At 33.0% G+C, this 23,896-nt stretch overlaps 1 protein-coding gene across 1 annotated transcript in view; it reads right to left on the minus strand.

Annotated features, from left to right (window-relative positions):
* BMPR2 (bone morphogenetic protein receptor type 2) overlaps positions 1-23,896 on the minus strand; it is a 140,157-nt gene that overhangs the window by 48,218 nt on the left and 68,043 nt on the right. The window contains exons 3-4 of the mRNA XM_054585825.1: positions 15,389-15,556; positions 14,125-14,295 (exon numbers count right to left, since the gene is read on the minus strand). Coding sequence (XP_054441800.1) covers positions 14,125-14,295; positions 15,389-15,556 — 339 coding nt within the window. The remainder of the gene's footprint in view (positions 1-14,124; positions 14,296-15,388; positions 15,557-23,896) is intronic.

Raw genomic sequence — 23,896 nt, forward strand, 5'->3', positions numbered from 1 at the left:
ATTTCTAAATTAGTCCAGAGAAAGCTTTTAATTCTTTTTCTAAAGCTTCATACTATTCCATTATACTGTTGTACCAAAATCTTTTAACCTGTTCTCTATTAATGCACATTTAGTTATTTCTACTGTTTTACTGTAATAAACACTGCTGCAATGAATGACTTTGTTTACAATCATTTCAAAAATACATGTAGGATAAATCTGTAGAAAAATGTTCTCAGAAATGGAGCTAGTGAGTTTGGAATTTAGATATTCCTAACTCCAAAAGAGCATATTGATTAGAAAGATAAAACATATGACACTATTCTAGTATCTTCTAGATGCATTCTCTGACATTTACTTTCCATTAAATGGATTAAGGAATACAAAGTACAATATGCAGTGCATCTCAACTCTTTAAAACAGTTGTTACTCACAAAACACATAAATGAACAAGAACAATTACATGCACATTATCAACAACAGTCCTGGGAGATCTCTGTAATTATCTGTAATATCTGTTCCACCCAGTCTATAATCACACAAATTGTGATTCTGTGACATTACCAAACAATTTGAACACCATGCAAACCACATCATTACCATGCACTGTGTTTTAACTAATTGGTACTTATTTATTACCATGGCATGATTCAGAAAATGGATAATTACTTTTAAAAAATCATTTTAGAACAGCATAACCACTGAATGCCTTGGGAGCTTAGTCTCTCAAATACTTGCGCAGCTGAGTGAACTCAGGCTATATTATGTTATATTATATTACATTATATGCCATGTAGAACAGACTAAGAGAGTTGACTTATTTCCTAGGAGAAGTTATATAAACAAAAGATCTTGAGAATTGTTTATTACAAATTTTGAGGCTGCCAAAAAAAATCTAAAGATCTCACGCTACTGTCTCTAGGAGTAAATGCCCATGCTGAGATGCATGCATAGGGAGAAGTAAGTGAAGCAGTGAGCAAAAGGGAAGTCCTCGACAATATCCTGAGGATGTTTGTATATGTGCTTAATAAAGCATATCACTACAGTCCAGGACTAACGGTACTAAAATATGCCTCAGACCCTGGCTGGGTAGTTCAGTTGATTAGTGTCGTCCAGATAAACCAAGGTGTGGATTCGATCTCAGGTCAGGGCACACACAAGAGGAAACCAATGAATGCATAAATAAGTGGAACAACACTCTCATTCTCTCTCTCTTTCTTTCCCCACCCCTTCCCACCTTTCTCTAAAATCAATAAATAATAAAATAAAATAAGCCTGAGATAAGGCATCAGGAAACAGGTGGCAAAGAAAGATCAGGGAGCTGAAGGGGAGTGGCACAGCTGGATTGTAACTGGTTCTTGGAAGAACAAATACAGAGACAGAGCAAAAGACTTCAGATTGGAGTAGATACCCTCTACCATTCATTTTCCCCCCAGGTCTGCTTACTGCCTCTGTGAACCCCATTCTCTCAGAAAATTACATTGTGTAGCTATAAAAAAAAATAATGTGATAGGTATTGTGATATTGTAATAATATAAGAGGCAATCTTATCCACTCTGCCTTCATTCTAATGTGCCTTCCTAAAATGCAAAGGCTAGGAAGCAAAAAGCCTACATTTCCTAGAATCTTCTGCCATTAGGAATTCAGATCTGATGTAACATCAGGCAACTGAATGCACTCACAAATGATTTGGAAGGCTGCAGTGAGATAGATCTGTTTTTCTGCTGTTTCTAAAAGCAAAACAACTAGTGGGAACTTTTAATTTGTTTGCGTCTGCTATAACAAATTTATTACAACACTGATGAAATAAAACAACAGAAATTTATTCTCTCATGGTTCTAGAAGCCAAAAGTTTGAAAATCAGTTTCACTGGGTTGAATCACAGTGTTCGCAGGGTTGTGCTCCCTCAGAGGCTCTAGGCTTTTCCACCTGTGAAAAAAGCCAGCTGGCATTCCCTGGCTTGTGGTTACAGCATTATAATATCTGCCTCCATAATGACATTGCCTTCTATCCTGTGTGTGTCAAACTCCCCTCTGCCTCTCTAAGGATGATGCTTCTAATAATCCAGGATAATCTCCCCATCACAAGATCCTTCATTTAATTAGTCACATTTGCAAAGATCTTTTTTCCAAATGAAGGAACATTTACAGGTTCCACAGATTACAACCTAATATCTTCGGGGAGCCATTGTTTAGGCTTCCATATGCTAAGAAATAACAAGTGTTTCAGATGATATTTAGAAAAAGGACCACTTCTCCACTGTTGGTAGAAATGTAAACTGGTGCAACGATTATGGAGCTTCCTCAAAAAATTAAAAATAGAACTAGCATATGATCCAGCAATTCCAAAGAAAACAAAAACACTAACTCAAAAAGATATGTGCACCCCCATGTTCAGTGCAGCGTTATTTACAATAGCCAAGATATGGAAACAACCAAAGTCTTCATCAATGGATGAATGGATTAAAAAGCTGTGATACACATGCACATACATACTTACAATGGATTATTATTCAGTCATAAATATAAGGAAACCTTGCCATTTGCAACTACATGGGTGGACCTTGAGGGCATTATGCTAAATGGAATAACTTATACAAATACAGTATGATCTAATATGTGGAATATAAAAAAAATAAAAGAAAGTGAACTCCTAAATACAGAGAATAGGTTGATGGTTGCCAGAGATGGGGAGTAGGTTAAAGGTGTGAAGGGGTCAAAAGATACAAACTTTAAATTATAAAATAAAAAAGTCATGGGGATGTAATGTACAGCATGGTGACTATAGTTAATAACACTGTATTGCATATTTGAAAGTAAATTTTAAAAGCTCTCATCACAAGAAAAAAATTTGGAACTATATATGGTGACAGAATTTAACTAGAGTTACTGTGGTAATTATTTTGGAACATATAAAAATAGTAAATGATTATGCTGAATACCTGAAACTGATAAAATTTTATGTCAATTATACGTCAATTAGAAAAAACTAAATTATTTTAAAGACAGTTGCTATTCAAATAATGTCTAATTTCACCTTGGTTTTGAAAATATTTGAAGTGCTTTCATGTACCTATTATTCTACTTTTTATGGTACGTCGATATCTGAAACCACTAAATATTTATCAGATGAATATTCAGTTTTTTAAATATGAAAATATGCAGAAAATTCTCAGTAATCAGAGATACTACAAGGAAATGAGGCACAGGTAAGGAAGGTAAAGAGGAACACATATGGAACCGGAAATCTAAAAGATAAGAATTGAAGATGTTAAAATAAAGGCATGGAAATTATTTCTTGATCTACACCAAAATTTGTCTAGTATTTGAGAAGACATTTATTTTTAAATATCAGTCAATTCCACAATATATGCTTGGGACTTAGATTTCACAATCTAAGTTTGTTGGTAAAGCCAGGTTAGTCAACAGACTTTCCTTTGTTCATCAATATAATCAAGTAACATACAATTTGAAAACACCTACATGAAGAAGGATTGCTTTTTTAAGAAAATAGGGGCAGGTAGACATGGAATGGAAGTGATAATTAGTAGGGCAGAGCTAACAAAATTTCAGAATAGAAACTGTCTGACTAAACTACATAATGTGTAAATAGAATCTTGCTACTACTGCATTAAAGAACTAATATATTTTAAAAACTTTTTATTTATTGATTTTTAGAGAGAGAGGAAGGGAGAGAGAAAGAAAGAGAAACATTGATGTGTTGTTCCACTTACTTATGCATTCACTGGTTGATTCTTATATGTGTCTAATCAAGGATCGAACCCGCAACCTTGGTTTATGGAAATGAGCATTTGGTTTGGTAGCTCTAACCAAATGTGCTACCTGGCCAGGGCAAGAATTAATATTTTTATTTATTTACTTATTTTAAAGATTTTATTTATTTTTAGAGAGATGGGAAAGGAGGGAGAAAGAGAGGGAGAGAAACATCAATGTGTGGTTGCCACTTCTGTGCCCTCTATTGGGGACCTGGCCCGCAAGCCAGGCATGTATCCTGACTGGGAATAGAACCGGCGACCTTTTGGTTTTCAGACCAGCACTCAGTCCACTGAGCTACACCAACCAGGGCAAGAATTAATATTTTTAAAAGACACACTTTCATCTATTTCTCTTGTACATTCTCCTCTAATATTTTTAATAAGTATAAAAAGGAATAATATATTTTGTTTTGCCTCTTATTAAAATGCTTCATAAATTACTAAGCAAAGACATTTTAGCCATCCTTAGGAGCCACTTTCTGTCTATTCAATCACTTTAATGCAATCACGGAAATAGTAAAAATTGAAAAATCACTATAAATTCACAATAGTTAAAACCTACCTGTGGCTCTATGCCAACGTCAGCTTCTTTAAACACAAGCTTTCTTTTCTAGCTTGGTATAAAATAAAGGTATTTGCTGCCAGACATCAAAATTAGAATTTCTAATCTTAACAGCACAGCATAAATTAGAATGTGATTTCTTAAACCCAGCTTTACATGCAATTCAATCTTTTCTCATCAACTTGATCCAACTATCAACTTAATGAATAATGTAAATAAGAGAAAAAAGTGTATTTTTATACTATGGTCATCCAAGAAACTTCAACACTGAATACAATGAATTGAGTTTATGTATTTTTTTTAAAAATGACAAATTTTTGCCCTCTTTTCCACTAACTTAGTTATTTTGTTTACTTTACAGTTAGGGAGGTTAATTATACCAACTCAGGAAATCTTATCAAGAAATTGTTACAGCCCTGGCCTGGTAGCTCAGTTAGGTGAGAGTGTTGTCCCCATAAGCCAAGGTTGCAGGCTTGATCTCTGGTCAGGGCAAATAAAAGAATCAACCAACAAATGTATAAATAAGTAGAACAGCAAATCCATCTCTCTCTCTCTCTCTCTCAAAATCAAAACATTAAAAAAATAAATTGTTATAAAAGAAGTGTCCAAATCATGCAATAATTATATACTTCCTTCAAACTCCGGAAATTTACAAACATGTTAAGATGAATTAGACATGTAAGAAGGTAAAAGAATACAGTAGATATAAATTCATTTACTTAAAATAAAGACTGACTTTCTTTTTAAATAGAGTAGGTTCTACAAAGTCTCTCATGATTGGAAGAGACAAAGGAAAATACAGTTCACTTTCCTGAAGTGTCAGACTTCTGGTTTTAGGTAGTATGTGGACATGTATTAATAAAAGTTAAGTTTTCTTTCATTCATCTGCTTATTGGAGAAGAAAATCTCAATTTGGTAACAGTATCATCTCTATTACCTCTCCAATATTTGCTGTAGTCCTTTTTTAACAAAGAAAGCATGCTATAATTAAGTATCTGACAACTTGGGAAGCAACAATATCTAGCTAGTTAACAGCACAGTTTTGTTTTTTGTTTTCATCTTACTTTTAAATAACTAATTTTTAAAGTTATCGTTTACTTATGATATTGGCTTTACATTGACAGCAGAGATGAAAAGCTTCCCTTTAAAATATGTACTTTTTAATGAGACAATCTAAACAAAAATATTAAATAATATATCATGTAAATATAGAAAACATTTATAATATGTACCTAGTGGTATACAGATGTTGTGAAAAAATCAGGAAAGGGTCCTTGAATTTTATTTAAGTATTTTAGTATTTTACAAATTTAGTATTTTAGTTAATTTAATATTTATAAATACTTAAGTATTTAATGCCAGGGGATAAAAAACTACAAACAATATTTGTTGCTAGGGAAAGGAAGGACAGTGCCTGAGAAAGTTAACACATCATACTGGGTACAACAGAGGAAGGGTTTTTCTAAGAAAGGAGGGCCTAAGAAAATAAGATCTCAAGGGTTGAAAAGTACTTAATCTTTATTAATTACAAACTTATGTCTAGTGTCAGGCATAGTGTCAGTACTATGTTTAGTCCTTATGTACTAAATAGGCATAGTACTACTGGCAAGTCTTTTTTAAGGTTCCCATACAATGAAAGCAATCAAATATGGTACTCACCCCCTTAAAAAGAGACAGACTACTATAGGCTTTCCAGTAGAAGAGAAAGTACTTGAAAACTTAACAATTGAGACATAAAGACCCAGATTTGGAGTTATCCGCCCATAAATCTCCTCATCTCTAGCCATTTTGTCTTGGAGAATTGTCTGAAAATGTGGTTTCTGGTTGAACACATGCTACCAGCCTGTGGTGACAACCTTAGATCAATACCTCACATCAGCAAAATAACTGACATGGACTTCTGAATATCAGAAGTTCTTTTCCATTTTTTTTAAAAGGTAATAATTCTTCTAAATGGAGGAAAACAACACGTATACTACACTTAAGATGCTGGGATTGAAGGAAAAAGCTTTTTTGAGAACAGAGAGCTCGTGTGTTTGCTGGCCAGAAATAATTGATCTATAGTCCAAATAGAACCTAATTTTTATGGCACATAACAACAGCTCATATTCCTTTTTCCAACATTAGTAATTAACTATTTAATTATTTTAAAAAAGACATTGCGTTCATATCTCAACAAAAAGCATCAGTAGACCTCCCATTCTGCTTAATTTTTTAGGAAAAAGCCAGAATGATTGTGCACTAATTGTCTCCAAAAAACTATACAAGGCAGTTTTGTAAGACTACACAATACTTGAAATTGAAAAAATAATTTTAGAACTGGAGGGAAGTGGAATAACCTTCCTTCAGTCCCCTAACTCTACATCAAAGTAATCCTTCAATGATTATAATGTAAGATTCTGTGGCTCAGCAAAATACCTACATTCACTTACAGTCATGTGATTAGTCTGTCAGATTTTTCCTGACAACTTCTCCCCACATTGTTCTTTACGATCCATTTGCCTTATACCACTTAAGAACCTCATGGGTTCACCTGCAACTGAAGGTGGAAAAAACCCATTTTTTTCTGAAGAAAGAGAGCTATATCTTGTTAGTATCGGTCATCCATACATTCCTTCACTGCTATTAGGTCTAACCCTACTCAATGTTCGTTATAGCAGTTAAGAGGGCCAAGTAAATGTAGTGATAGATATTGTATAAATGCATGCTTGATGAGAAAAATGGTAATTCCAGTAATGCAATGAACAGCCCGATCAGGAAGTAAACTGTTCATATGAAAACAATCTAGAGAAACATGAGTAGGATTAACAGAGAACATTACGCACCCTCTGTTATTCCCTAAAGCAACAATTTTCAACCTTTTTCATCTCATGGCACACATAAACTAAGTACTAAATTCTGCAGCACACTGATGAAATTTTTTAATTTAACAATCTAAGGAAAAAGAGGCCCTTGCCTCTGAATAAATAGTAAGGTATTCCATGTTTTAAAAATTCTTGTGGCACACCAGTTGAAAATTGCTGCCATAGAGCATAACTTCACTGCATGGCCTTTAAAAAAAGCACTAACCTACGTTTTTATAATTTTAACAGTACGAAAATACACTACTATTGTACTTTTGCAGTAAGCTTCTTTAAAAATGAGATCATGTAACAGCATCTACTTAGGAAAAGTTCTCTATATTCCCAAATTACTTTAAAAATTAAAATCTGATGTTTCACTCTAGCGGGAGAGTGAGTGAATGGGAATGATTATGGTTTTTTTGCACTTTTAAAAAAAATTAATATTTTACAGAGACAGACAGAAACATCATTTTGTTGTTCCACTTATTTATGCCTCCACTGGTTGCCTCTCGTATGTGCCCTGACCTGAGATGGAACTGCAACCTTGGCACATCAGGATGACACTCCTACTAGCTGAACTACCTGGCCAAGGCAAGCTTTTTTATACTTTTGTTATAATGATTATAAAATAAGGTAGTTAACGATATTTTTGTTTTGTCTGCACTTACTACCTCATAAACTATTTTGTTGCACTTGTGCTTTTAACTGACAGTAGAAACCAGCTTCCTATAAACACCCTGTCCATTAGTGAATGAATCCATTAAATTCATTTTTTGCCAAATATAGGAAAAAGCCTATTCTTTTCAAGCATTTAACAATACAGTCATGTGCTGCACAACAATGCTTTGGTCAACAATGGACCTAATAATATACGATGGTGGTCCCATAAGATTATAATAGAGCTGAAAAATTCCTATCACCTAGTGACATCTTTGCTGTCAAAATGTCATTGTGCCACCTATTACTCATGTTTTTGGTGTGCTGGTGCAAACAAACCCACTGTACTGCCAGTCATATAAAAGTGTAGCACATACAATTATGTACAGTACTAATACACAGTAATGATAATAAACGACTATGTTACTGGCTTATGTACTTACTATACTATACTTTTTATTTGTTATTTTAGAGTGTATTTTTTCTATTTATAAAAAAGGTTTGCTTTAAAACAATATGCCATGTTACACTGGCAGCAGCCTCATATATTTATTTACTGGGTCTTTTGATTGCATCATTCCTCTTGTGCTTGATTTAATTTCCTGTTGTTTTATAAATTTAAAGTAGCCTAAGTATACAGTGTTTATAAAGTCTACAGTAGTGTTCAGTAGTCCTAGGCCTTCACATTCATTCACCACTCACTCCCTGACGCACCCAGTAAGCAAGCATTCCTTGTAAGTGCCCTATAGAGGTATGCCATTTTTTATCTTTTCTACCATATTTTTATTGTACCTTGTCTGTGTTTAAATATGCAAATACTTACAATTGTATAACAACTACTTATAGTATTCAGTACAGTAACATGCTGGACAGCTTTGGTAGCCTAGGAGCAATGGGTTTTACCATATAGTCTAGATATGTCTAAACCATCTAGGTTTGAGTAAATGCACTAAAGTGCATCATTAGAAGATTTTGTTTGTGAAAATCTTCTAATGATGCATTTCTCAGAACGTATCTCTATTGTTAGGTAGCCCAAGACTGTATTTCAGAATTTACACATATGCACATATCCCTTTGTTTATTAAATTATTCATTCAACAAACATTTAGCGCACTCCCACTATGTATTTCACACTGCAATGACACTGTGGAGACAAAGACATTAAAGAAAAAGTCCCCATCACCAAATACTTTTAGAGTTTAATAGAAGAAACAAAGGGAAAATTATAAAGTATGTAAAAATTTAGATATAATGCTTGCAACTTATTTGGAAAAGGTTCAGAAAAAATATGGATTTGTATATATAGAAAGAGAGAGAAGAATAGGCAAATACAGCAAAATGTTAACAATTAATGACTCTGGGTAAAGGGCATATGGGAGTTTTTGTAAGTTTGGAATAACTTCAAATTTAAAACTTAAAAAAAATGTGGCCCTGATTGATGTGGTTCGGTGGATTGAGTGCCGGCCTGTGAAACAAAGGGTCACTGGTTCAATTCCCAGTGTAGGGCACATGCCTGAGTTGTGGGCCAGGTCCCCAGTAGGGGGTGGGCGAGAGGCAATCACACATTTGATGTTTTTTTCCTTCTCTCTCTCCTTCCCTTCTCTTCTCTAAAAGTAAATAAGTAAAAAATCTTTAAAACTAAAAAAGTAAAAAAAAAAAATTTTGGAGGCCCAAACTATTAAAACTTGACATTTACTCTCTACCAATACAATGACAGGCAAAAGGCTAAAGTAAGATAAACTGTAAGTCAAATCTCTTAGAGAAGGACAACCACTTAAATAACCATTCCTCCTGAGTAGTATGGTTATTTATTAAGACAGAAGGGCTGATTTTTGACTAAACTACTTAAACATTAGGAAGACGTCTTCAAAGAGTATATATGTGACAGCACTTTGAAAGTATAAAATACTGTGCAAATGCAAGACTTTAACAGCCATCAGAAAAACCTAATGTGAGATGGAGATAATGTTTCAGTGAACACTGTTCTCAGAGAATAAGTAATAAATATTTTAACATCTTTATTAAAGTATAATTTACACATTATGAAATGAGCACTGAACTTTTATTGAAAGATATTAACAGTGTCTCCTTAGGAAGAGCCAAGATTTTAAAAAAATTTTTAATCTCACAATGCATGTTAAATTTCTACTTAAAATGAAGTTTCTGCCAACTCTATCAACAGAATTGTCAGTATCAACAGAAACTGGCTAGGATGGGATAAAATGGGCAGGTTTCAGACTATTTTAAGTCATTTCTCTGAACACTAGTTAACTTCATTATTGAAAAATAATATTACAAATGGATAATGAATATAAGAAAATTTATATAGAAAACAAAGGACATATGAACCTCAAATAATTTTTCAAACTGCTCTCAGCAAAGTTTTATTTTAATAATATTAATGCTGATAAAGATATGATGAAATATGCACTCTAGTATATCATTGATGGAACTGTAGTTTATTAAAATGCTATATATAGGTATAAAAAACCAGAAAGAGCCTAAATGTCCAAAACCAGGGGACTGGATAAAGAAAATATCTAACTGATGAAATATTATGTAACTATTAAAAATGATGACTGAAACACATGCAATAATCTGGAAAATAGTTACAATATTATGTTAAACAAAAAAGTAGGATCTAAAATGCATTTATATCACTCATACAACTATACAAACATTTAAGAAAAAGACTAGAAAGAAATATTCAAAACATTAACAACAGTTGTAGATAGGTATACAGATTATTAAAGATTATTTTTCTCCTTTCCATTTATCTCATATTAGTATATAAGTATATTCTTTAGTATAAAAATAATATGTAACCTCCCCCATCAACAGTCAGCCCACATCATCCCCTTTATCTTTGGTAAGTTTGTATACCATGTTTTCAGTAAGTTTTTAAACATATAAATTTTTATTTGACAAATATTTATGTTAAATATTTAATATATGATATTTTTATAATAAAAATTTTTAAAGGAGAAAAATATTACCATCACCAAACTTCTGATACATTATATGACTAGGAACAAAAAGTTTTGCTTTTTTATTTTATATTTTAATTAGTTAAACTTCAACACTTAAAACAATATTTAGTCAAGCACCTAGCATTTACAGACTAAATGATATTCCATATAATAGTGCTTATTCTTCTTGAGATTAATGCAGAAGCCAACGTTCATCTTGTCTGCTAACTTCAAATTTACCTAATTTTGTTTTTTTTGAAAAACAAAATACAAAAATTGGGTTAATGGTCCCAAATTAGAGCACTTCACTTAAAACACTTTCCCTTTTTATTAGGATAACTTGACTGACTCCCAGTTGGAAATACTCCTGCTTTTGGTTCTAAAGATTATAGTAGAACATGATTTAGGTAACAATCTGAAATGTAGCTGTGAACATCTTTGAGAACTTATGCTTAAATACAATTCTCCTCTTTCAATCTAGCTAGATGTACAAGTGAAAATTGCAGGCCTTGTTATGTTTGCTTGTTTGTGCAAAATAAATATAGCCAATTCAGTACATTTTCTAATAAAAGCTAATGACCTTGAGTAGATAGAAACTACATGAAAAAAACTTCCTATTGTTTTAAGCTTAGTGTTTCATCAACAAACCAAAGGAAATAACCCAAAACTGAAAATCTTATCAGAGTATGGGGCTGTTGACAGAGAATTCTTTGAGAAGTGCTACATTTTGAAAAAATACATATGTATTTTTTTCAAACCTTTTATTTGGAAATAATTTAAAACTTACAGAACAGCTGAAAGAAAAAAAAGAATACAAAGAATACCCAAAATTTTACCCAGATTTACTTACTGTTACCATTTTACCTTTTGCTTTATCATTCTCTTTCTATGCATGTGCACATGCTCGCAGAGAGTCTCTTTTTTTTATTTAATTTTTATTTATAAATTTTATATATAGAAAGAAGATGGAGGGGAAGAGGGGAATGAGAGTGAGAGAGAGAGAGAGAGAGAGAGAGAGAGACATTGGTTTGTTGTTCCATTTATTCATCCATTATTTGGTTGCTTATTTCTATGTCCCTGACTGGAGATGGAATTCGCAACACTGGTGTATCCAGACAATGCTCTAACCAACTGAGCTACCTGGCCAGGGCCCAGAGACTCTTTTTCTTATATGACACTGATATTTTTGAAGGATACAAATTCCCTTTTTGTAACAAGAACATTGCTGATTTATGGTTTGTCTAATGTTCCCTCATGATTAGATTCAGGGTGTGCATTCTTGGCTGAAATACAGTACTGTATCAGCAATTCTGTGTCCTCAGGGTATCATGGATGTCCATCTGCCCTTCATGAATTATGTTAATCTTAACCACCCGGTCATGGTGTTGTCTTCATTTTATAATCACTAATTTTTCACTTAATATGTAGTTATTAAGACACTTTAGAACAATGAAAATATCCTTGGGGCTCCTTACTGAAACTGCCCCTAGTTTTAGGATCTTTTGATGATTCTTGCCTAATCCAATCTTTACAATGATGTTTAGAGAAGGATAATTTTCCAACTGCTATACCTCCTACATTTATCAGTTAGCAGTTGGCCTTCTACTATAAACAAGTGCTCTCTCTTTTCCCTTCTCTGTTACCAGCATAGACTCATGAATTCATTTTCTTTTCAATGGTTTATAATTTATTACCGTATTTTTTTAGCACTCAAATTGTCCCTTATTAAGCCAGTGGGAGTTCCTACAAACTGGCTCCTGTGTCCCTGTGACAAGTCTCCATCCTATTTTGGGGCATTTCTTTCCTTACCTTCTAGCGTTAAATGATGTTTCAGGCTCATCTGGCACCTATCCTGCTCCTAGTCCTAGAATAAGTCATTTTTTTCAAGGAGTCCAAGTACCTTTGAGTGGGAAGTGGTATTAGAAACTAAATATGGGTATCGTATATGCTCATTGCTATTGGGGTACTTTTGCTTCTTGTCCTTTTCAACAAATAGAGCTAAGAAATGTATGTGGATATATCCAGATGTATATATTACATATACATACACATGTATATAAATATATTCAAATACAAACTTGCATGTACACATACACCTATATACATGGCCACATATACATGTATGTAATACATACACATACATATTTTTAAAGTCATAAGTCCATTCTGATACCTTGACTTACAATCTATTCTCATAAGATTCTCTTGTCTTCCCCATATATAATTGTGTTCCTCTTCTTCAGTAAGAACACTGACTCCCAAAAAATGTTAACACATATACTTACTTTCTTAATCCTATAATACATCTATAATTGTTTTAGAATTGCTTTGTCCACACTACTAAAAAACAAACCTAAAAAGAGTTCAGTATTTAAAATTCTTCCCCCATCTCTTACATCCCATCTCACCCAGAAGAACATATATAGCCAAAACTATTTTTGTAAAATCCTTAGATTAGTTCTTTCTTTTTCCCTTAAGTGTGATTATGATACAAAAGTGGGCTTATTTCGGTTTACTTTCAGTTTGGGGTTTCCCCTTCCCATCCTTATTGACCTAATTTTACTTTTTGCATATGTATAATAGTAAACATGATTCCAAAAGTCAAAACTACATACAAAAAGCTATATGCAGAGGACTGTCACTACTTCCTGTATCCTTTCCACTCCATTCCTCCCCCATTTTCTCCATCCCTTGTAAGTAACCAACTTCATTATTTTTTTGGTTTATCTTTTCTTTGCTTCTTTTTGTAAAGATAAGTATTCTGTCTAATGCAAAAGACAGCATACTATATATGCTTTTTAGCCACCTAACATTATCTCTATCAATCACTCCATATCAGTTTATAGAGCTCTTACCCATGTTTTTTACAGCTGTGTAGTTAGTATGTCATTACAGGTTCGTACCATAGTGTACTTCAAGTAATCTCCTACTCTTGGACATTTTGGTAGCTCCCAGTATTATGCAGTTACAAATACTATTTCAATGGATAACTCTGTGCATATGTATTTTTGTACTGTTGGAGGTGTATCTTCAAGATAAACTCCTATAAATGGGAGTACTGGATGAAAGAGTAAGCACACATGCAGTTTTCTTACTATAGCCAAATTCCCCTCCATGGGAGTTGGAATGTACTACATATTGATTCACTTGGTACCATATCATTAACTTGGAAATCCTGGTACATCGCTTTTAGATTTCAGGCATTAGCTAGATATAGTCTCATGATGTTGGAACTCTCCCTCTCACTCCTGCCAAACCGAATTTTGCATATATTTTTCAATTTTGCAAATCGTTGGAGAAAAGAATCACAAGGAAAAGTAAGTTACTTTAATTACTTACTAAGTGGTGTTGTATCTGGAGGTGGAAAATTCTCAGTGAAGTTGACATTACACAAGTCTGTGCTACAGCAGCAGAAACGGTAAGTTCCATTCTGAATTGAGGGAGGGGTGGTAGTTACTACGCATTCCTCATAGTGACATTCCTGGGGATCTCCAATGTGAGACCAACATCCTACAAATTGATTTTAATGTAAACATGTTAAGAGACAATATGATAAGCAAAAGTAAAATGAAAACAATAAATTAAGAAATAACTGCAATAGTTGCAGTCAATGTGACAGAATACTTCAGTTATAAAATACCCTTGCATATCAACAGGAGACACTTTTTTTTTAAATAACAGGAAAATGACAAAGCATTAACAGGCATTTCATGGAGGGGGGGGGGAAGCCAACAACAAAATGTTAAACTTCATCATTAATATAATTATTAAAGCAACAGTAAGATTTCATTTTTGTCTACATTAAATTTACCTAGGTTTAAAAAATAATATATACAATTGTAACAAGGATTTAGTAACAGTCTCATACACCTCTCAAGGGAATGTAAACCTAAATAGCATTTCTAAAAAGCCACATGGAAATTTTTATGAATAGCCTTTAAAATAGTCATGTTTTATAATCTAATAATTCTACTTTGAGGTATCTATTCCAAAGAAATAATCAGATAAAATCAAAGGTTTATGTTTAAAGATGTTCACTAAAGTAGTATGTATTACAGTGAAAACCAGAAAACAACAAAATGACCAAAAACAGAGTAATGTGTAAGTAAAATGTGGAATGTGTAAACAATGAAATATTGTGCAGAGATTAAAAATGTTTATTTTAAATATATATTTATATATCATGGGGAAACACTCATGATATAACTTAAGATAGAAAAAACTGGGTGTGAAACAATTTATATAGTATTATCCTAACTTTAAAAAAATGAGTACATACACTTATAAACATAAAGGAACACAGAAACACAACTAATAGAGTAAATAAAATTCTTAAGAGTATGGAATTGTAAATGTTTTTCTTAGTTCTCTGTATTTTGTAAACATCATACAGTAAAAATATATCATTATAAGATGTTATTAAAATAAGCTAAAAACCAGTGTCCATTTATAAATTTGGAGTTTGTGGGTAAATACATACATGGATATATGCTTCTAAAATACTGCTTTTCAGAAGAGGGTTCTAATCTACCTCCATGCTTTTCAGATAAATTTTGACTGCATGAAACACAAAGTTATTTCAGGTAAGAAAAGTATTACTTGCCTTGTTTTACAAGATTTATGTCCCCTTTTGATTTCTCCCAGAGACCATAGCAGGTGCTACCTTTTGAGCATAATATGGTTCCATTTTCATGAGATATTCGACTCTCACCTATCCCAAGGTCTTGATATGGATCTTTAAATGCACATAGACGTTCTTGATTCTGAGAAGCTAAAGAAAATAAAAGAATAACAAATTAATTTGATGATAAAATTTGCAAAACATTATTATATAAAATATTAGTCTTTTTAAAAAGCATTATAAATTTCTCTACTAAACCCCTAACAAAGGTCAAATAAATTTGTAACTTTATATTTATTCAATAACTTCTCTTTACTCATTTATTAATTTGTAACCTCTAAACAAGAAGCAAACTTGAAAATTCATTTCCCAAAAACAATTCACCTTTAACACAAATTATTCTCATCACTTTTTCCTATTAAATAACTTTGGTGTCTGAATAAAGAAAATTTAAAAAAAAGTCCATGCTCTAAATTATCAAATCTCTAAAACAAACAAATGAACCAGCCTAGAGGGCTGAATAATTTTGGGAAATTCTACTGTATTCACTTTTATCATATTTTACAGTTAGGTGCAGGAAGCTAAACCTACATCATTAGCCATGGTAAACTAAGGATGAGGAGAGTGACTACAGTTTCCTTTTGGGGGGAGACAGAAATGTTCTAAAATTAGACCATGGTATAATGCTTGTGCAACTCTATATACATTTACAAAAAATAACTGTTCACTTAAAATGTGTGAATTTCATGGTATATAAATTATATCTTAATATATTTGTTTTTAAAAACTAAGGCTAGCCCTGATTGGTGTGGCTCAGTGGGTTGGACATCTTCCTGCAAACTGAAAGATCACCAATTCGATTCCAGGCCAGGGCACATGCTTGGGTTGTGAGCCAGGTCCCCAGATGAAACATGTGAAAAGTGACTAATCCATGTTTCTCCTGCACATCAATGTCTCTTTCCCTCTCTTTCTCCCTCCCTTCTCCTCACTCTAGAAATAAATAAATGAAATCTAAAGTTAAAAAAAAACCTAACTAAGGCTACTAGTGAGCAAAAAGAAAATAACTTTGTTATTAAAAATATCAATATGATAGTCATAAGAAGAAGTGTTCAATAATCCCTCATACTTAAGGGACAACTTAATTTAATTTCAATCCCAATCAAGCTTTCTCCGTATACATAAACTGACTTAACTAATTCCAAGAGAACATTTGCCACATAATTTATCATCTAACAAATATACCAATATTACTGAGAATCCCAAAGAAGTAAAAGGTTATCAAAATCAATAGTTAATCTTTATTTGCTTTCTTACAGTAAACTTTTCTAACGTGTTTGACGAGTCAGAATAACAGTCTATCACACTAGGCCAATATATTCCTCATGGGCCTCTGATTTACTTCTTCATTTTGGGTGTATCTTATTTAGTATGGCTTAATTCACTAGCATCTTAGGACTAGAGATAATTAATTGAAATGATGTTTCTGAATCTACAAAACTAAGGCCCAAACTTGGAGAATAACTGAAAGAGCCAACAACTGTGTGCCCAAGCCAATTTAGACTCCGAGCACTGTCACCTTTCAAAGTATTGAGCTAGGTCAATAGTGTATTCACAAGTAGGTAATACAGAGTTCTCAAGCATCTTACAATGGTCTTTTTGGACACAGACAACAATTACTAAATTTAGTAATCACATACAATTATAACTGAAAAATAAATGTGACTTGATTTTCACAACTTAAAACCACTTTAGGCAGTCTTCTAGAAGATATTTACTAATATCAAATGGCCATAAAATACAGTAAAAAAATTAACTCTATGACATTAGCCTAATTATGATTCTATCATATTTTTAGCACATGTACTCATATATTCAAATTCCTTTAATGGAAAGCTAAATTATACTTACTAAATTATCCTACACATTTAATACCAGTATTTCCTTAGATTATCCCCTAATTTGCAAACTTTACCAAATTATCATAGAAATTAAAGTCAAATATATTTCTATACAAAATACATAAAACATAAATTCATACTTAAAAGATTCAAACTACAAACAAAAACTGTAATATGAAAAAACATACCTATCTATGAGGCATAAATTCCTTTTCCCTGTCTCATTTCATTTATTTCACTTCACAGGCCAGCACTCAAACCACACCAGCCAGGGCTCCACTTCATTTCTTGACTCAAGTTACATGGTCCTTACCTACTACCAGTGATTGAAGTTACATAACCCACTCTTTTCCCTTTTTGTCTTGATTGTCAGAAAGGTCAGATGAATTTATGAACTCATTATCTCTTGTTTTCCACAACCAAGACATCGTAATTTTTCTCCCTTCTCTTCTGTTATCCATTTTGACTAGAATTTTGCATTGAACACCGAGTTAATGAATAGGTGGAGACAAATGTATTTGAACAACAAAAAAATAAAATTTAAAAAAATGAATAGGGATGTAACTGAACCTGAAAATATATAGAACATATATAGAACGTACATAAATAAGTGTCTCATTTACTTTAAAAAATAAAAAGAAAAGGTATATCCTTGTGAAAAAAAGATATAAAATAAAAATTTTTGCTTTTCCTGGGTCTCCTTTACAACTGTAATGTAGTTAAAGGCCTGAACACATGTAAAATTTTAATGACATTATTGAATAACTTGGTGGTTGAAACCTAAAATTCTCCTTAGAGAAAAAGGCAAAACAACAACAACAACAACAAAAATACAAATCCCATCTCCCCTGTGTTTCCTTCTCCCCTAGCCTGCTGAATTGATTATCAAAGCAATAAAGGTACAATCAGAGGGAACTGAATTACATCTTTAATATCCCTCAATTTTCACTACATAATTTTTTCCTTAATTTCAGCCTACTTTTCAAGATTTATTTTATGATGATAACAATAGTATAAGTTTAGTATAATTTGCTATTTTTAAGAGTAACTTTCAAATTATGATTCTTATACAACATAAAGGTGTTCTAGCAAGAACTGTTTAGCCCTGGTCAAAAAAAAAGAAAATTTATTCGGTAAAACAGTGTTTGTAGCCTTTTAAATGCTATTTGTAGAATCAGTGGCAGCAATATATCTGTACAAAGTTTTGAATTCTTCATAAATAATGTAGAAAAGTGGGGATGAAACAAAGAGTACAATGAGAAACAGTATAGCCTCACATTATATTGTGACAGATCACATAGTACAAAGACCTGATCATTTACACATTGGAGTTCTAAATTCGCCCACAGCTAGACAAACTTTGTTCAGTCAAGTGTGGTCAATTAGCTCTTTTAAGGGACATCCTTAACCAGGTACAGTTATTAGACATGAATCTTTTTTAAAAAACTGCTCTCACTTTAAAAAGGTGGTATTTGGTTATAATAAACACTAAAACCATTTTGATTAACACAACTACATTAAACTAAAAACAATCTTATCCAAACTGCTGACAGTGGCATTGTCACAAAAGACAGAACCGATCATGTTTAAAGTGTGTTAGTGCCCTGATGCTCCTAAAATTAAATCCAAATTCTTTAATTTACACATAAGGTCCTTCATAATGTACAACCATCAGGGCTACTTTTTTGGGCACTAGAAATTTTTGTTTTCATAGATCCCTTCCTCCATGAAAAAATATTAAAAGTTATATTTTACAACTGCATTGTTATAAAGACAATATATTAATATTAGATAGTAAAACATTTCCTTCAGCCTAAAAGTTCATTTTTTTCTTCTGATTTTAAAAGAAATTAAAACATTTTCACGGGCCTCCAACAAGTACTGTGGGTTCTAGGGCCTGTGCCTACAGTTCTAATGGGTAGTCAGCTCTGGAAACCAATCTACCTTTTGCCATTCATCTCACTCCTCTGTTCTCAGTTCCCAACACACTAATACACCAAGGCCTTTCCTGACCTTCACTACAATGTTCCCACTGTCCAAAATACCATTTTTTCCATGCTCCTCAGTGAAGTCTGCAGACTGTTAAATGATGGCATCCCCAAAACTCTTAACTCTTATCTGTTTTAGCATTATTTAGCATTACATTTTATCTGTTAACATGTGTACCTCCCCCACCAAGCTGACTACACTTGTTCCAAGAAGAAGATTAGGTTTATTTAACTCATTTTGTATAGCACTAATCCCCAAAAGTGTTATAAGCACACAGTATTCATATCTACATATATTGTACTCAACATCATATTCCCATTCAAAACTTACAAAATCTAAGCAATAATCATCTTGTTCTTGTACCACAACAATAAATGAAGCTGTAAAATAGTATAAATGTAGAGGCAGTATTATATTATTTTCCCTCACATATCTCGCCAAATTGCTGAGAGTAAATTAATCATTTTCTGTTTACATATACTTCCTGGATCAGTATTTGCTAATCAGATGCAGCATTCAATTCCCAGGAACAGATGAATTGTGTATGGAATACTCAGTTGTCTTGAATTTCTCACTTCATGCTCTACCACTACCAAGAAAGTAGTGTACAAAGATATAGCATAGACTGATCATGACTGCATCATTTAACTGTCATTATAGATGTAAATCCATAGTTAAGTTTATGCAAACACTGAAAAATACTATTTACTTCTTTTTATGAGGGGAAAAAAGGAAAAACTGGTTATTTGGAAAATATTAACTATTTGCCCTTTTCCCTTTTTATCAAATATGCTTACATTATTTGACTGTTCATGAAAATATATTCACATATTATATTTCAAAAATAAACATACCTGTCCTTGAATTACTTATTTTTACATTAATTTTTTTTCATTTTGAAATAACTATAGATTCACAGGTAGCTAGGTAGCTGAAATGAGACTTCTAAAAAAAAATTAACAGAATTCTAAAAAAGAAATATCATGCCATACCAATGGATGCAGAAAAAGCAATTGATAAATACAACACCATTTATGATAAAAACTCTCAGTAACCTAGGAATAGAGGACTTCTTCTAGTTGATAAAGCATATGTACCAAAAAACCTACAGCTAACATCATATGCAATAGTGAGAAAATTGAAGCTTTCCCACTAAGATCAGGAACAAGGCAAGGACGTCCCCTCTTATGCAATAAAAGGAAATAAAAAAAGCTCTGGCTGCGTGGCTCAGTTGGTTGGAGCATCATCCTGTAAACCAAAAGGTTGCAGGTTTGATCCCTGGTCGAGGGTACACCCAGGAGGCAACCTATCTATATTTCTCTCACACATGGGCGTTCCTCCCACCTCTCTCAAATCAATAAACATATCCTCAGGTGAGAATTTGTTTAAAAAAAGGAAATAAAAAGCATACAGATTGAGAAGGAAGATATATTTAAAAGGGTCTTTTTTTCAGAATATTAGAACTAAAAAGAAATGAGCTTCAAGACATGAAAGGACCTAGAGGAAACTTAAAGGCATATTACTAGGTGAAAGAAGACAATCTAAAAGAACTACCTACTGTATGATTCCAACTATATGACATTCTGGAAGGCAGCTATGCCACCACTATACCACCAATGCCTCCAACTGTATGACATTCTGGAAAAAAGCAAAACTATAGAGACAGTAAAAAGATCAGTGGTTGCCAGGGGTTTAGGGGAGAAAGAGATGAATGGACAGAGCACCGATTTCTAGGGAAGTTCAACTATTCTATATATTACAATGGTGAATACACCTCTTCATACATTTGTCCATAGAATGTACAATATGAGTGAACCCAAGAGTAAACAGTGGACTTTGGGTGATGATGATGTGTTAACAGAAGTTCATCAGTTCTAACAAATGTACCACAGTGATGCAGGATGTTGATAATGGATCAGTTGTGCCTGTATAGAGACATGGGTTACACAGAAACTCTCTGTATTTTCTACTTAATTTTCCTCTGAATTAAAGATTGCTCTAAAAAAATTAATTTTATTAATTTTTTTAAATGGGGACTTCTGAAAAAATGCAGTATTTATTTCAAAAGGAAATCTCTGATATAGAAAACACAAAGTAACTTGTTAGGGATGATTTTTCAGGGACCTGAAAGGGAGGTGAGGGTTCTTGTGGCTATATCACTCAAATCACATTTAAAAGGTGGCTGCATAGTCCCATTATTGATGGTGGAATATTTATTATTTCCTAGCATCAAAGAGTTATCAATATTTCATTAGAGGAAAATTCAGACTTTATATTTTAGATGATTTTATTAGTCTTCCCATAATTTATGAATAGAGAAAAGAACAAATGCTAAAACTTAGTGCCTATTCCATTTACTAGTGGTAGAATTACATGCATTTTAGAACACCTTCAATTTTGTAATGGTCAGTGATAGATTAAGAGAGATCCAACCATATTTTTTACTCTTTTCACAATTCATTCATCTCCTTTATCCCTTCCTCACATCAACCTCTTTCTTATAACCACATATATTCAGCATACCTACTTCCTTTAGATGCAGTTTTACAAGCCAAATGGATTACAAGTTAATGGATTTAATTCCATTATACGAGTCCTAGATATCACAAAAATAAAAGCTGGCGCATGTATGGGAAAATCCCCCATAAAGCATTCTTCTTAACATAAACTAGACTCACTGTTTGAAAGTCATGTCCACAAAGTAAATATAATAGATTGAACACCTCACTCTGCGTAGGAGTTTGAGTTTATTATCTACTGATTTATTTATGTCAAATTAAAGAGGATTTGTATGTGTGTGTCCCCTTCAACTCACACACAAAAATCCTCTTTAAATTGACTTAAGTAAATCAGTAGATTTTAAAATAAGTTCCTAAAATCTAGATGGCTCATATCTAATACTTCCAACATAGTGATAACAAGTATGTTTCTGAGACAGTGTCTATAAAGGAAGTCAAAGTAATGAAGCATTTATCCCAAACTTTAAAACCTCTAAGGATACGTCAGAAGTTGAGAGCCAAGCCACTATGAATACCAGTCTCTAGCTTATATTCAAACAACTCTGCTCTCATCAGCCATTAAAATGTTGCACCACTGTTTTATTTCCAATGTCGGAACTTCCATTTTCTGCCTCTTTAGTCAGGACTGATATGAAAAGTTATAATGAAACACTGAAGATTTGTCTATCCCCTTCAATCACTTACTGCCTGAAGGTTGACAAGGCAAGGTTGTTTTCTTTTTTAATCTAGCCAATGATCACCTTAGAATGTTAAAATCAATTCAAAGCTGAGAGTACTTCTACATGGCATTTCAAAATATACAACTTGGTAATATATATTGTCACTTTGGTCAAAAATTTTATCCTTCTCTAAAACAAGCTAACCTCCTCAAATTATAGCAAACATTTGTTTACTTAAGAAAGAAAAACATTATACATTTAACTGTCAAATGGGAATTACATTTGGTATCTTGGTGATCCTCTCAATAATCCTGTGAGGTGGGCATTTATCATGTCAATTTTACAAAGAAGGATACTAAGTCATACACAGGGCTAAGGAAGTTATCCCAAGTCACCCAGCTGTTAAGTATCAAGGTAAAGATTCAAATCCATGTTTGTCTGATTCTAGATTGCCTATCAATTAGACATTTGGTTAACTTATCAGAAAAATTTAGATTTTTACTTCTTTTTTTGAATTTCTAATTATTTTCAATCAACTTTTTTATATTTCAAACTGTTTACAATAGCAAAAAGTCAAAGGTATAAAGAGTAGTCATCTCTGGGTGGACATGACTGAATTAACAATAATAACTAATAATAAATTAGAACAATTAGAACAATATACTGTAAAAAAAAGTTTTATGAATGGGGTCTCTGTACCTCAAAAAAATCTTATTGTACTCCACTCACCTTTCTTTCCTTGAGATGACAGAAGATGTTACAATGCCTACATGATGAGATGAAGTGAGGTAAATAACATAGGCATTTATGACATAGCAATAGGTTACTACTGATTTTCTGACTACATAGCTACTAAGTGACTAACAGGCAGGTAGTGTATAACATCATGGATACACTGGACAAGGGGATGATTCACATACCTGATGCAACTGTGCCAGATGGTACAAGATGTCATCATGCTACTCAGAATGGCATGCAATTTAAAACTGATGAATTGAAAGAGCTTATGCACCCCTATGGTCAAGGCAGTGCTATTTACAATAGCCAAGTGCTGGAAACAGGCCTAAGTGCCCATCAGTAAATGAGTGGATCAAAAAACTGGTACATTTACACAATGAAATACTACGCAGCAGAAAAAAAAAGAACTCCTATCTTTTGCAACAGCATGGATGGAACTGGAGAATATAGGCTAAGTGAAATAAGCCAGTCGGTGAAAGACAAATACCACATGATCTCACTCATACAGGAAACTAATGAACAAAATAAACTAATGAGCAAAATAGAACCAGAGACATGGAAACATGGAACAGACTTACAGTGGCCAGAGAAGGGGGGAGGGGATAATGATGGAAAGACGGGGAAGGGACTAGTCAAAGAACATGTATGAATGACCTATGGACATGGACAAGAGTGCGGGGACTGACT

The sequence above is a fragment of the Pteronotus mesoamericanus genome, unplaced genomic scaffold, assembly GCF_021234165.1.
Source record: "Pteronotus mesoamericanus isolate MK-2021 breed Mesoamerican mustached bat unplaced genomic scaffold, CSHL_Meso_final contig_90, whole genome shotgun sequence".
Lineage (NCBI taxonomy): Eukaryota > Metazoa > Chordata > Mammalia > Chiroptera > Mormoopidae > Pteronotus > Pteronotus mesoamericanus.